Below are 15,083 nucleotides of genomic sequence, written 5' to 3' on the forward strand. Positions count from 1 at the left end.
TTTATACCGGTCTCGTGAGCTAATACGTCGTATATAGACGTGACAGCAGGATATGCATGGTAAACCTGGGGTGCATGTCTGGGGAAACGTCAAAGGCCGACGGCTTTCGATTATTGCATTAGCGCTGGGTGATTCCGAAAGCCTCTAGATACAAACCGAGATAGGAAGTGCAATATAGGAGCGGGCGCCACTGTTTGACAATGCTGCGCACAAAGCTTGGCTGTTCGAGTGGAGAAAGACCACCAATGGGATGAATTTGTGGGTCTAGAGATCGCCATCCATGCCGAAGTGGAGGTTGCAGTGACAGCACTCGGTAACCCAGACCCACACCTATGAATGGGTGGAAAAATACTGGGGTTTTAATATGCTAGTCGAGACGATGGCGAAGTAGGCTGAGCGTTGGTTGGGGTGGAGACGAGGAGAGACGGCCCTATCGGACATAAACTAGCTTGAAACTAGCCTGCCGAAGACGGCTGTCAAAACACGAAGGTTCTCCAAGTAAGCCAGCAATGTGATCACGGGATATACCCAGATATTGAGCTTAATGAGACGGGCTTACTATCAGCTACCTAGGTATTATTTTCGTCCCAAGTATCGTTCAAGCAAACGCCATGTCCAGTATATTTACGCGCGCTATACACCGAGTCAAGATGGCGGAGGCATTTGAAAGCCCAAGAACGCCAAGATGAGAACTGACTTGTGTCGAAACACCAATCTCTAGGCGCATGTCGTTTCAACTCCGGCTCGGTGGCATGTGCTCCGGAGAAACGTCTTGACGCTAACTCGTTCAGCGAGTGAACGCCGGGTATACCAAGAAACCTCCTTTTGCACATTCGCCACAAAGCACAGTCAACAAGTCTTTGCGCAGTACTTGGTGGTCTTGATACACCTTATTCGATTTGCTTTGCTGAACAGAACCTTCATTATCATCTTGAACAGTATACACCTAGGGCTCAAGAGATGGGCTGAAAATGCCTCAAGCCAGGGCTATCTCCTTGCAATGGCGTGAGATATGCGTGAACAGAAATTGCATCGATGATGTTCCCTAGATTTGCGGGCCATTAGCAGTTTTCCTCGTCTCTCTGTTTGCGCAACCTCTTGTAACATACCTAGGTATCCTTGTGATTTTCGAATTACATACCAAGAATATCATCACGCAAACCTTCACCACGCTGGTAATTCAATCCGATGCCCCTTGCTTCGCTTTGATCATTACTACTGCGCTTTGGAGTGCAGTACCAAGTATGATTGCTCTTAGATGTTTTGTTGGAGTGTTCGGGTCTCTATCTAGGTACGAATCGTCAGTCTGGACCGACAAATACTGTAGCGGGATCATTCACGTAACTGGATTGACAGATACAACATAAATAAAGCTCACAGCACGTCATCTACACCTATCAGTTCAAACATTTGCCAGGCTTCTCGTGCTTCCAGAGCGGCCACGACTGGTACCTAGGTAACATCAGCAGATCTATCCCTGTGTCATCAACATGCTTTCTTACGAGAGACACTTTACTGCATCTCATGAAGCCAGTTCTTAGCATATGGCCTTCGTGTTCGTTCAACTTTGCTTCTTACTCTGGTTTGTCGATAACGCCAATAAAATGAAGACTAGCCCAACAACCCGCGTTCTGTTGTGACGAATGATTTTTTCTACTGCTACACGGCTGGACAATGCTGGTGTCTCAAGCGCTTACACGCAACAAACTAATCTGTTCTTGGCGGAACAATCGGAACCTAGGTTCAGCATGTACGTTGTCGTTCAGTCGCAGGGTTCCGCATCTCGGACCCGTGTTTGCCCAAGCTGGCGACTGTAAGCAACGAGCTAGGGCGTCACCAGGTTGAGATAGGAAGCCATTAACGGGGGTCGTGGCCGAGAAGAGCATAGTTGTGCAAATAGAGGCTGGAGAGGAGAGTCATGGCGATGCAAATGTTGTTTCGCGTACACAAGCTGCAGCTTAGATAGCTTCTCAAGGCTTGTGTACCAAAACACGCGTAGAATTTCTTCCAATCTTATCGGTTCGTGTTTTATTCCGATCTCGGGCCTTTTAGTGACGCGTTCGCAACGCTAAATCTATCGATCGGGCTAGATCCGCGGGAACATCCGCGAGCCACGCTAGCCGAAACTTCGTATATCGTATTGGCGTATCCCAACGGAAAGGCCGTGGTGATGGAAGTAATAAAAGTTGCCAACTGCTGCCACAGTTGACTGAGCCACAAACACCACTCTGGAATCTTTCGAATATCTCTCATGATGAATTCCCGTCCAGATAGTACCCAGGCGCCGATATCAGTGGAGTTTGAACAAAGCAATCATGTACATCGTATAAGAGCGCGTCCAGATAGTACTCAAGCACCAATACCTGTGGACTACGAACACGATTACGAAGTGCACCACACAGGTGCACCACCACCGTACACAGTGGAAGATTTGACCGGCTCAATACCACAGCCAGGAGACACTGGTGTAACAAGTATGTTTACAGACTCTCACAACCCGCAATCATGCCCAGGTGCTGATTTCATGTAGACGATGGTCGCATCGACATTGACCTCAAGTCACGACTTACCAAGACACTCGTCAAACTCGTGCCGAAGCACGAAAAGGAAGAACCAGAACTGAGTCGCCGATATACCATTAGCAGATCATGGAATATCCGGCTGAACATCGTCATCCAAGTTGTTGGAAGTCGAGGCGATGTGCAACCATTCATCGCTCTAGGCCAAGAGCTGCAAAAATATGGACACCGCGTACGAATAGCGACGCACAACACATTCGAAAGCTTTGTACGCGAGTCGAACCTAGAATTCTACCCCATCGGTGGAGATCCCAAAGAGCTCAGTAGGTGGATAAAGCTGCATGCTGCCGGTTTCCTCGTGCACCTTGTTAACATGCAGCAGTGGCATACATGGTGAAGAATCCGGGGTTGATTCCTTCAATGAAGAGTCTACGCGAAGGCGACATCCAGAAGAAGAGAGAAATGATTACGGAAATGCTCTACGGGTGCTGGCACTCGTGTGTCGAGCCGGATCTGAAGACTGGGCAGCCATTTGTGGCAGAAGCAATCATCGCCAACCCGCCTAGTTTCGCGCATGTACACTGTGCTCAGGCGCTGGGCATTCCGCTTCATCTTATGTTTACCATGCCCTGGAGCAGTACGCGAGCCTTTCCGCATCCGCTGGCAAACTTTAAGAGTGGTGAAATCTCACCAGCGCTCATCAATTACGCATCTTATGGCGTAGTTGAGTTCCTGACATGGCAGGGTCTTGGCGACGTCATCAACCGGTTTCGCCATTCTTTGGACCTGGAAGACGTTCCTGCATCGGTTGGACCTGTACTCGCTTCCACACTCAAAGTGCCCTACACGTATTGCTGGTCACCGGCATTGGTTCCAAAGCCATCTGATTGGGCAGCGCATATCGACATTTGTGGTTTTTTCTTTCGTGAGCCAACACCGTACACGCCGCCTGCGGAAATTGATCAATTTTTGCGCAATGGACTTCCGCCGGTATATATTGGCTTCGGAAGTATTGTCCTAGATGATCCCGGGAAGATGACGTCAAGCATCATAGAAACTGTACGCGCCTTAGGTATCCGAGCGATCATCTCGAGAGGATGGAGCAACCTGGGTGCCGACTTGCCAAACGACAACAAGGACGTTCTGTTCATTGGCGACTGTCCACATGAATGGCTGTTCCAACATGTTGCAGCGGTCGTTCATCACGGCGGAGCAGGTACGGCTGCTTGTGGGCTGCGCAATGCGTGTCCTACTGTTGTCATACCCTTCTTTGGAGATCAACCATTTTGGGGAGAAATGATAGCAGCAGCGGGAGCAGGTCCGATGCCTATTCCACACAGACTTCTGACGACCGAGAATCTTACGCCAGCCATCCACTTCTGCCTCACGCGCGAAGCAAAGCAAGCAGCACGGGCTCTGTCCTCGCAGATGGCGAGCGAACGTGGTGTTGAGGCTGCTGCACAATCCTTCCATGCAAACTTGCCTCTCGAAACAATGCAATGCGCTCTATTACCCACGGAGGTGGCATCTTGGAAGGTGAAAAAAGGGTCCATCCTCCTCTCCAAAGTGGCGGCGCAAATACTAATCGAGAACGGTGTGATCGTTCCCTCCGATCTTGAAAATCACGAAACGGACCCCTTTTTCATCACCAACCAACGCTGGGACCCTGTGACAAGCACGACTTCTGCCTGTCTCGGAATTGTCGGGGACATGGGCATGGCAGCGAAGGGCATGGTGGTGGACCCCTTCACCGAACCCAAACTCCCAGTCACCTCTTCGGCCGCCTCAGCATCGTCAGATAGGCCGAACAGCGCGGTGGTCGCAAGTCGCGTGGCTGGTGGTGTCGCCAAAGGCTTTGGCAGATTCGTGGGTGCCTTCTACAAGGGCGTCATCGTCGATCTTCCTCTGGCCACCACGGAAGGTTTCCGCAACGTACCGAGGCTTTATGGAGAAGAGGTCAAAGACCATGGAGAGGTCACTGGTGCTCTTTCCGGCTTCCAAGTCGGTGGGAAGAATTTCGTCCACGGCATGGCGGACGGTTTATCGGATCCCTTCCGTCAGACGTACGAGGGTGGCAAAAAGGAGGGCGCGATCGGGTACGCAAAGGGATTTGGCAAAGGCATGGCCGGACTGGTTACGAAGACGAGCGCAGCCGCTGTAGGGATCGTGGCGTACCCTGGAGATGGCATCGTTAAGAGTATGAAGTACTTGGCGAAGAGCGGAACAAGGAAACGAATCAGGGCGGCGAAATTGGTCGAGACTGAATGGACCAGCAGAAAGTCCGAGGCTGACTTGAACGCCATAGAACTCATAAGGGAGTTTGAAAGACTCAGGAAGGGCAAGGAGAAGGTGAGGACGTGAGGATGGAACGGCTCTGGCGTGTGAGTCAACGCAATGCTTGATGTGCAGTACGAAGTAGACATGGAGTTTGGAGATATACCCTTTGCGAACAACTCTTCTTAGATCTCTACCAAGGTCGACATATATTTTCTCAGATATGTAGTAGGCGTGCTCTTGCCTGGCTCGTGTCCGTATAAGAGGGCCGTAAAGGTCATAAGGTCAGGGCGTTTTGACATTTGGAGGACGATAGTCGCGAAAAGAGCAAAGATGAGAAGGCGTTGGCGCAAGTTTTCTTGCATATCCCAACTACGATTATCCACAACAAGTTGTGCAGGAGATAATTGTGTTGTTGTGTGTACTAGAGATGTGGGGTCAGGTGGCACGAAGACCTCGGGATGCAGGCCCGCCCAATTTCCGTGACTGCGAATTCCGCCCCTACGGAGTTCAGGCGAAATCCGCTCCAGCGCATCCCGCCATCTTACAAGCTCGTGCACCAACACCGCCATAATGTCAAAATTTCCCATACCTAGACTGCATACGTGTACTGTGGTCCGGAATCGATGATGGAAGCCGATCTGATGCGCAGTACTCCTGCTCCGTATGGCCGAGCGTGTAGCAATTGCGTGAAAGCGAAATGCCGATGTATGATACGCGGCGACGTGGGTTCCGTCTGCGACAGGTGCGTCATTTTCTCTATTCTATAAACGATTTCTTGTCAAATCGACTCTCGCATGGTGCGCAAAGGCTTTTGCGCATCAGGTACGACAAACGAGGATAGACGCAGTGCACGAGTCTGGCTGTTGCACACCTCGCCACTTGTGGTCATGCTCGACGTACAACACAAGCTTGTAACATCAAAGCTAACCTGGTGCTGACAGATGTCATCGCTTGGGGAAAGAATGTAAATACACATCTATGGCGCGGAGGAAAGCATCAAAACCAACCCCAATCCCAAAGAGATCGAGACTAGAGGACAAGCTCGATGAAGTTGTCTCGCTTCTCCGGACACAGCGTGCAGCGCCTGCATCCATGTCGCCTGACGGTCAACCCGTGCTCACACCTGAGTCAACCGTCTTTCCTCAGAGACTGACATATAATCCCGATAATGACGACCGCCTGACTCCTCAGCAATTAGCCGACTTTCGGACGACGTACCTACATCACTTTCCCTTCGTGCACCTACCAGAGAACCTCACCACAGACGATCTTCACATCAGATACCCATTACTTTGTCATGCTATCCGCACCGTGCTCACCAAAGCGGTCACTCAGCAACGTCGGCTGAGTAAGCAGTTGCGAGAACAGCTGGCTTCCAGGATCGTGGTACAAGGAGAAAGAAGTATTGATTTGTTGTTCAGTCTCATCATGTGTATTGCTTGGTAAGAAAACTGTCACGCATAACTCTCTCATTATTGACGATAGCTAGGGCACCATACTATACTCACGGTAAGCAATTTCTGGGCTCCATGTGCGGTCTTGCAAAAACAGTAGTAAGCGACCTTCGTCTTGACAAACCTGCCCAACCGACGGGATGTCCAAGTCTAGGTCCTCGTGTGGACAACAAAGAACTTCGGACGAATGAAGGCAGTAGAGCGTTGCTAGCCGTCTTCATACTATGCGCAAAGTGAGTGTGTGACAGACTTCGGCTTGGCTCAACTGATTGCGGAAGCGTTTCCATAATATTCGAATACGACCTAATGCTATGGTCATCGCAGATGGAAGACGCCTGCGATGTCTTGAACAAGGACCGAGAATCTAAAGAAGACGGCATATTGGTTGCCAGTGCGCGTCTAGCAAAGATTGCGATCAGCGCTGCCGAAGTATCGCGAAGAGCTGCGGATGACCCCAGTACAGCAAGACATGCTGTGATAGCTATTGATCCTCTCATTCTGGCGCTTGGCAATTTTCAGAAATCGCTCGCTTCTGAATGTCTACAACACTGTAAGATCATTATTTCGTCCGCTCTTCAAGCACTCAGATTTATACAGGGCTTATTATCGGGCTCGTCCAAACAACTCAGGTTGCCATTTATGACCTCGCGCTCTTGGGATTGTCCACAGCCGAGATGGCAGCCTCGCACCTCGCCTTCGAGTCTAAACGTATCGAATATCTTATGGAACTCTTGCGGACATGTGAAGCCTGTCGAGACCACGCCTTGACTGGCGATGTCATGAGTATAACAGCTCCATCAATGCTCATATGGTCTTATTGCTGCAAGGTCTTGTATCGACTCGCCAGCATCAAAGAAGTGCCCGGCTGGGATCCAACTATCGTCCAATCGACCGTTGACATCGTGCAGTGTCTAGAGCAACTTGCGGACATAGCTGAGCGGGCTAATGCCGAATACAAAGCCCAAACAGGCGAGGAAACTCTGTTTGCTGCAGCCGCAGAGACACTGAGAGCGATAGCGCCAAATTGGAAACTCCCCACGAGCGAGCACGATAATGTCGTAGACAGCGCAGCGGAAGGATGGAATGTCGCGATCGTTGGGGATATGGGAATGCTAGACTTTTCGAGCGACCTTTGGATGCCTAGTGCTTTCAATCTTTAATCCATGCGAGTGTGTCTCAGCCACAGCTGTATATTAATGCTTTTGCACAGCCGTGCAGATCGCAAAAACCCGAGACTAAACTTCCCAGCGGTACTCCATGCACATGAGGTTTACAGAGAACAACCCCTTGTTGATAGTGGAAGACAACCCCATAGTATGTTCTGGCTAATCTGTCATCCTGAGGTGCTGTGCACAGACGTTCAATCCGCTTTCCTTGACACAGATGCGGTTACCTGAAGTTCAACCCAAACCCGAAATCCGTATGATCGCGCTCAGGCCTCCACCGTCACCACCGGAAACAGTGAAACATATCAATGGATAAGTTCCCCCTATATCTTCCATCCTATCTTTCTTGTATCTGGTCACGCATGCCTGCATCGCATTTTACCTCTCACATTCAGATATTTCCAAGGTCACCTACCTGACGCCATCTCGCCCCAACTCTACACCTTGAACCAATACTGTGTAAAGTGAGCTGGCTATACGAACTAGTCAATATGGCACGCAATGAAAACATCACTCCGACGGATCAATATCTGAGTGGTCTGAGACTCTTTGTTCTTCTCGGCAGCCTGACGCTCGTCACATTTCTGGTCTGCCTTGATACATCCATCATGGGCACTGTATGTATAATCCACAACGCTGCTACTAGAGAACAATACTAATATTATCAGGCAATACCGCGTATCACATCTGAGTTTCACTCACTCGCTGACGTCGGGTGGTATATCGGTGCTTTTACACTTGCCAGTGCGACGCTGCAACCGCTTTCTGGGAAGCTCTACACACACCTCAGTACCAAGGTAAGCACCCTCTTCTTCCGACATAGCGATACACCGCTGATTACTCCACAGGTTGTGTTCCTCACGTTCGTGCTTTTATTCGAGCTTGGTTCTCTACTTTGCGGTGTCGCTAGCTCGTCGGTTGTCCTCATCGTGGGAAGGGTGGTTGCGGGCTTAGGAGCTTCTGGCATCGTTAACGGCGCCATGACGATACTAGCTGGAGCTGTTGCAGCAGATAAAAGTCCTGGTATGTTTTTCGTCTCCTAAATTTGATCAAAACAACGCTAATTGGGGTTCACAGTGTATACGGGCATTGTACTTGGAAGTACGCATGCTATAGCCCAGATTAGACATGACCGAATGCTGACCAGATGACAGCTGCCCAAATGGGTATTGTCGCAGGGCCGCTTATTGGAGGCGCTCTTACCGAGCATGCTACATGGCGTTGGTGTACGTTGAGTGTATCCCACATCTTCTTTTGTCCTTGAAGTTGACAGTGGCTCAAACATAGGCTTCTATATGAACCTACCTATAGGAGGAGCGGCAGCCGCGCTCATCACTTTTGTCCCCATTCCTGAGCGCACAACAAAGTCACGCTTTACCCTGTCCCTTCTTCGCAAAGTCATTCCCGATCTCGATCTGTTCGGCTTTGCACTCTTCGTCCCTCCATCTGTCATGCTGCTTCTCGCTCTCCAGCTTGGCAGCGGCGGAGCTCACAGATGGGATTCCTCTGTTGTCGTCGGGCTATTTTGTGGCGCGGGAGTATGCGCCATCCTCTTCATACTTTGGGAGAAGAGAGTGGGAGATCAGGCTATGCTTCCAGGAAAGCTGCTGGGGAAGCGCGTTGTTTGGGCCAGCTGCGTGCACGGCAGCTGCATCATCACTTGTATGATGACAGCAAGTATTTGGATGCCGACCTACTTCCAGGCAGTAAAGGACAACGGGCCCACTGATAGCGGCATACACGTCTTGCCGAGTATCTTGAGTCAGCTTTTGGTCGTCATCGCTACGGGCGCTGCAGGTATGCTTCCGTGCCGACCACCTCGTAGATATGTTGGCTCACTCTTAGCAGTATCACGTATGGGATACTACCTCCCTTGGGCATTCGCTAGTGGCGTCATCACCGCTATCGGAAATGCCCTGGTGTCAACGTTCACAGCATCCACAAGCACTGCGGTATGGATCGGATATCAGATTGTTTTGGGAGCTGGCCGGGGATGCGGCATGCAGATGGTAAGAAACAGTACTGCTCGAGCCGTTGCTCAATTGCTGACACTCCCAGGCGATGATCGCAGTACAAAACGCCGTACCACCTTCGCAATACCCGGTTGCTCTGGCCAGTCTTATCTTTTTCCAGAATCTCAGCGCATCTATCGCTGTCGTCATCGCAAACACCATCTTCGCACAGACACTCACCTCCAAAATCTCGCTTTACGCGCCGTCAGTATCGCCTCAGGTCGTACTTGATACTGGATCTAGTGCCAGTGCCGTACGGGCACTTGTACCACCTGAAGGATTGGATGGGCTATTGAGAGCGTACTCGGAGAGTCTCCGCAATGTGTTCTATTTCTTGTCAGCTGTAGCATGTGTAGCTGTCATTGCCAGTTTAGGCATGGACTGGAAGGACATCAGGGAGAAGAGTGGGGAATCGGAGAAGAACGTTGCCATGGATGAAGTTCGTGAAGATAGCAAGAAGTCAGAAGAAGCTTGAGTGGTTGCGGGTGTCAATGGCACCATGGTTTTTATTTGTGGGTGCAGTCAGGAATGCTGGTAACGAGGACCAAACATTCTAGCAGAGCTGTTTTAGGATTGCTCTATCCAACTGTAAATACGCTCCCATACTTCATCGCTGTTCTTTTCCATAAACATCATATGCCCATTGCCGTGGATGCCAGCTTTGCCGAGCTCGAGATGAACGGCCTTGGAACAACCTGCCTGTTTGAGGAAGTTCACCGTACAATAGTCGTACGGAGCATGGTAGCTGGCTTCCGACGTAACAGTGAGGATGGGCAGCGGCGCCAGATTGGGAAGTTGCCTCGGTGCTGGATCCATTGCTTGCAACACACAAGGAACAGTCGCGTTGTTGCTAGTCAAATTCGCAGGCTGATAGATTTGCTGTACAAGGTCTACAGGATCAGTTACTGGAGGTGAGTAGTTCAGCGGTATATCCGTCAAACCCCACTTTCGCGCCGCTGCGGACCCAAAAACCGCTTCCTGGAAGGGCGGGCCAGTTGGCTCTAGCAAGATAAGACCCTTCGCGAGACTGGGCCGAACATCAGCTATGAGCAATGGCATGATTCCTCCTTGGCTGTGACCAATTAACCAAGCGGGGGTGCCGATTAGATCCAAAAGCTGTGCGCCAGCCGACTGAACGGTGCTTTGTTGATAGGTGGCATTGGAAATGAACTGGACGTTCGAGGAATAGAAAGCGTCAAAAGTAGGGTCGCCCATGACCCCCGTTCCTGGCCACTGAGTGTGAAGTGTGGCTTGGGGCCACAAGCGATATTGAAGTGGAGCAGTGAAGCGTTGTTGAATAATCTCAGCAGAGTAAGTTGTCGGTGCATCCGCGCCAGCCCGTGGTGCCCACGCGGAGCGGCCACGGAAGGTTTGATCTATGATGTAGACCGTATGGCCAGCTGCAAGAAAGTGTGAAGTCCATGACATTCCTCCATCCGGCTTGACGAGAAAGTTTGTTCCGGTTTGGCCTTGTCCGTGAATCAAAACGATGGGGGATTTCACATCTTGTGCGGTCGAAACAGGCGATAGCTTCTCGACGTACATCTGGTCCTTGAAGATGTGACCGCCCTTACCATCGTCGACATAGCCACCGCCGATGTAAAAGTATGTCCGTACTGCCGGGAGTTCAGATTGGGTAGGCCGGTCATTCTGTGCTGACGCCAAGCAGGCGAGGAGCGTCAGATGTCGTAGAAGCTTCATGGCTAACGGGCCGCGTGGGAGCTAAACCAAAGGGTAAAGATGAGGCAAGGAGACGGTGTCGAAGCAGACTGTTGCGTTGTCGTGCTATGAGGCCAGCATATCCAGCAGAAAAACGCTGCTGCGTGGCTCCGATTCGTCACACCGCCTTAGATGAGGATCTGCAGAAACGGCTGATGGAACTGGGCTTCATCCCTCTTACAAGGGTTTCGTGCGGCTACGATCCCTCCGCGTGTACATTTATTCAGTCCTTTGCGTGATACTGTACCACACAAGGGCTATTTGCGCCCGTTAAGTCGATAATGGTATAGTTGTCTGAGGCACCTCGAGAGTCCTACTGCTCGAAAGCGTAAGCGGCCGCTGTCACACGCTGCTCGAGTGGGTTGAGACAGATACTGGCATGGGCCGGAAGATTATTCTTGGGCTTGGTTGTGGATCCCACAATGCCGAGGTGTGTCACTGCCCACCTCAGGATTTCGCCTGTCTAGCCTCAATAGGCAAAGCCGCAGGCTGGTAGAACGGAGGATTGACCCGCATGGGTACTGTACCGCTCCACGAGATGAACTTGCATGGATCTGATTTGATCTATTATTTTAAAAACTTGAGGCTGTCTGGTTCAATTTGGAGCTTGCGCCCGACTCCGATCCGCCTCAGACGACCTTAGGACGGGTTCCTTCGTTGTTTCGTCTTCGCTCTGCGGGCTGTGGAAAGATGTGCTGGATGTTATGCTGATCTGGCGATAAGGCTGAAGCATAAGCTCCTCATCGTCTGTTGGCACGTTTGACCCTCTTCCGAGTTGCTTGCCCGCGCTGCCTATGGTTTGTATGGTGGAAAATGCCCCCGCGCGTGGTGCCGATTTTTTAGATTTTTGATGCGAGCGTTGACGCCAGAGGTTGAGAGCTCCGTACAACACAGGTGTGTTTACCACTATCGCAGCAGCAAGCAGCTCAGTGCTTGCCCATGTCGTCCGGTTTGCTTGTACAGCTGCATGCATTGCGTTGATTGGTAGTCGAATTATGGTGATGGCAATGATAAATACTATAAAGGGGGATTAAAGTCAGTGTATGTCTTGAGGAATTTTGTACTGTCGAAACCTACTTCCAAGTGTACACAGCGCATACAGGCGTATCTTAGTGCGCCATGGTGTTCGCAGCGAAGAAAGCATGGGAATTGGGAGGGCAAGTATCATGAAGTCGGTGACCTAGCGACAAGCTCAAGTTAGCCTGACCGGAAGTGAGAGAGTATGCATTCGAAAGCAGCAAGATGTACTTACAATGTTCAGGATGCCTATGACGAACAGTTGGACTTGTGCCTGGACGCACTTTCCAGGATTTGGGACCACTTGCCAATACAGAGGGAAAGGGTCACACTCAGTGAAGCCAACAATCAGCGCAGCAACCCAAGTTGCAGCGAAGATTGTGCTGTAGGACCAAGTGATGTATTGTTTCCAACGTTCGCTTGGATGAATGTGATGAAGAAAGAAGTAGAGAATCGCTGATTTCTGTAACCACAGGCTATTGACATTGTTAGTTCATGCCATTATGGTCTATTAGTACTCACTAAGTGTTGTATATCGGACGATTGATGATAGCAAGTTTGCTACCAATTGTGCGGCGATATATCTCAACGGGGGTGAAGTCTGTAGTCGCCCGGACTTTTGCGGGCATGTTGTTGGTGCCCCAGGTAAGGACGACGTGAATTACGCCACCGCGCATGGCAGCGCAGAGAATCGCACCCATGGTACAGTAGTCCCCAAAGTCAAACTTCTTGAATAAAATCTTCCTGCTAACAAGGCGCGATATCATGTAAACTATTGCGAGGGCGGTAAAGAGATGATGGATGAGTAAAGTCTGGTCCATCTCGCATAAGCAGAATCCTTTGCCATAACCTGCAGGTGTCGTCCGCGATAAGTCGAAAAAAGCCAAGGATCTGATTGTAACGACAAACCTGCATGTGAGCGAGTGTTCCGTGTGCGAAGGGTCCGGCAATGAGAAACCATGGGAGCGACAGTTTCGGGTATGACCGAGGAGCGCCGGATGCGCTTGCTGCCCAGGTGTTGACGCACTGACGCGACCGCCCCGGCCCCTGTTTTCAACCAACAGATCTTCCGCTTGTCGGGTGCTCACGGACAAGGTGTTATTTCTCGGCGATATCGCAGTTACATGAATGGTGGGTATATACCTGTTGTTCTGGTCTGTGTGCAAAGGGAGGGGAAATCTCGATCAAAATGGCCGCTTGGACTGCTATGTTGCAACAACACAGGGACGAAGAGAGGGAGCGCTAGACCTACTTTCCCTCTTTGCTTGCTCGCCGTCGATCGTACCCACTTCCATCTATCATTCCAAAATCTTGCAGTACGAGCAGCCTGGTCTTTTGTCCTAGTGCTGAGCTCGACTAGCATAGACACGACTCGATCGACGAACCAAAAGCGTCTTGTGTGCACCACGTGCGGTCGTGCGTACAGCAGCGTTCTGTGGGCGCAGCAATGTTTCCCGCAATAGTCCGTGGGTACCAGGAGATCAGTCATAACCAGCCAGCACCGCCACATCGTTGTGAGCAATACCAACTTCAGGGGCAGGGGCGGTCAATGTTAAAGAGGCAATCCGCACTCTCTCAGGAACTTGCTATTCAGAGTCTCCGCGATCCCTGCGCATGCGGTTGTATTTCTACTTCCACGATAGCAAACCGCCCATCTTTACCCGTTTCTGGGTCGAATCCGTTGTAAACCGGTTGCTGTTCCTCGCTTCCCCTCGACAACGCCTCTACGCTTCCCATGCTCTTCAACGACGTATTCCTAACCAATTCAAAATTATCTCGACTATCGTCGGCGAGGCGTTCGTGGTGTGTAACACGAACTTCGCTTGTGACAAAGATGTGGCTCCAGTTTGCGACGACGACAGGCCAGAAGATGGGCATGCTTGCGCACATTATAGCGAAGTCGACTTCGAGGCAGGAGATGATCAAGACTTCGGGATACCACCACGTGAAATCGAAACTCTGGGTTTGGCTTTGGCTATGTTTGAAGGTGCTCCAAAGACGGAGGACGGCCATGAGTACGACGCTAAAATGTCAGCAACAATTATGAGATTCGACAATATTGGCTTACATCGAACCAAGAGCGAACAACCCAGTCATAGCGAGGACCTGCTTCCGTCTCAGGTCTGGCCTGAAGTATTCCGTGAGCGGAATGAGGAAGATTGCAATGTCGAAGAGCATGTTTGATGCAGCAAACCCAAGTACCGAGTATTTTGCCTCGTTAATAGTGCGATACCCGAAACCGTAGCATTTGGCACCTTTTGTCCTGTCCCAGAAACCGGAGACAGGAAAGCATGGTACCCAGGCCATGAAGGAGAATCCCAAGCCCCACAATACAACTAGCACAAGCAGTACGATAGAGACTGTGCGACGAGCACCTTCCCGAAACAGCCGGAGGTACTGCAAGAGTAGCGAGATCTTGATGAAGGCAGTGGTTGTGTGATATGCGGCATTGGTGATGTAAAGCCAAATCATGGTTGGCTGTAATACCTCGAAGACGTATATAAGATGGTAGCCCAGGCCATACCTGGTACCTATAAGAGGAGTCAGATAACGCCAAGGTCAAGGTGGAGGTGCTTACCGTAGAGGAAGGTTACAAGTGATACCAAATTGAACACAGCTGCCAGAACTACAAAGACATCGTCAAGGCCAGGTTCGCGGACAACCCGCAGACGTGTGTGCAAACGAAAGGCAACAAAAATCCAGCAAAGGACCTGTACGTGTGAGCTTCCGGCATGTTCTAATCTCTAGTTGGACATACGTGGAATGGTATTGTAATGCCGAACATTGTTCCTTTCTGGTTCGCCAGTGGCATAGATTCATTCGGATTCGGAGGAGTCTTCATCATCTCACCGATGGTGGCAGAGAACTCGTCGGCCATTGCGACCAAGGGCGTATGCTACGCTTTGTGCAGATATCGAG

General features: G+C 50.7%; 5 protein-coding genes across 5 annotated transcripts; 3 read left to right on the plus strand and 2 right to left on the minus strand.

Annotated features, from left to right (window-relative positions):
• The first annotated feature begins 2,193 nt into the window (after nt 1-2,193).
• Nucleotides 2,194-5,211, plus strand: ACET3X_003016 (uncharacterized protein). Its single transcript, XM_069449823.1, has 3 exons — nt 2,194-2,474; nt 2,531-2,842; nt 2,902-5,211. The coding sequence occupies exons 1-3, from the start codon at nt 2,252-2,254 to the stop codon at nt 4,878-4,880; spliced, it is 2,514 nt and encodes an 837-aa protein (XP_069309563.1). The 5' UTR covers nt 2,194-2,251; the 3' UTR covers nt 4,881-5,211.
• Nucleotides 5,212-6,224: 1,013 nt separating this feature from the next.
• ACET3X_003017 (uncharacterized protein) lies at nt 6,225-7,410 on the plus strand (the record flags this gene model as incomplete). Its single annotated transcript, XM_069449824.1, has 4 exons — nt 6,225-6,238; nt 6,286-6,483; nt 6,529-6,800; nt 6,848-7,410. The coding sequence occupies 4 exons, from the start codon at nt 6,225-6,227 to the stop codon at nt 7,408-7,410; spliced, it is 1,047 nt and encodes a 348-aa protein (XP_069309564.1).
• Nucleotides 7,411-8,024: 614 nt separating this feature from the next.
• Nucleotides 8,025-9,903, plus strand: ACET3X_003018 (uncharacterized protein; the record flags this gene model as incomplete). Its single annotated transcript, XM_069449825.1, has 8 exons — nt 8,025-8,033; nt 8,085-8,213; nt 8,265-8,439; nt 8,494-8,517; nt 8,571-8,642; nt 8,704-9,213; nt 9,265-9,425; nt 9,475-9,903. 8 exons carry the CDS (start codon nt 8,025-8,027, stop codon nt 9,901-9,903), a joined length of 1,509 nt encoding a protein of 502 aa, XP_069309565.1.
• A 92-nt stretch (nt 9,904-9,995) lies between these two features.
• Nucleotides 9,996-11,129, minus strand: ACET3X_003019 (uncharacterized protein; the record flags this gene model as incomplete). Its single annotated transcript, XM_069449826.1, has 1 exon — nt 9,996-11,129. One exon carries the CDS (start codon nt 11,127-11,129, stop codon nt 9,996-9,998), a length of 1,134 nt encoding a protein of 377 aa, XP_069309566.1.
• A 2,625-nt stretch (nt 11,130-13,754) lies between these two features.
• On the minus strand, nt 13,755-15,042 carry ACET3X_003020 (uncharacterized protein; the record flags this gene model as incomplete). The annotated part of the gene is made up of 4 exons (XM_069449827.1): nt 13,755-14,187; nt 14,233-14,695; nt 14,743-14,875; nt 14,923-15,042. 4 exons carry the CDS (start codon nt 15,040-15,042, stop codon nt 13,755-13,757), a joined length of 1,149 nt encoding a protein of 382 aa, XP_069309567.1.
• Between the last annotated feature and the right edge of the window lie 41 nt (nt 15,043-15,083).

The sequence above is a fragment of the Alternaria dauci genome, chromosome 2, assembly GCF_042100115.1.
Source record: "Alternaria dauci strain A2016 chromosome 2, whole genome shotgun sequence".
NCBI lineage: Eukaryota > Fungi > Ascomycota > Dothideomycetes > Pleosporales > Pleosporaceae > Alternaria > Alternaria dauci.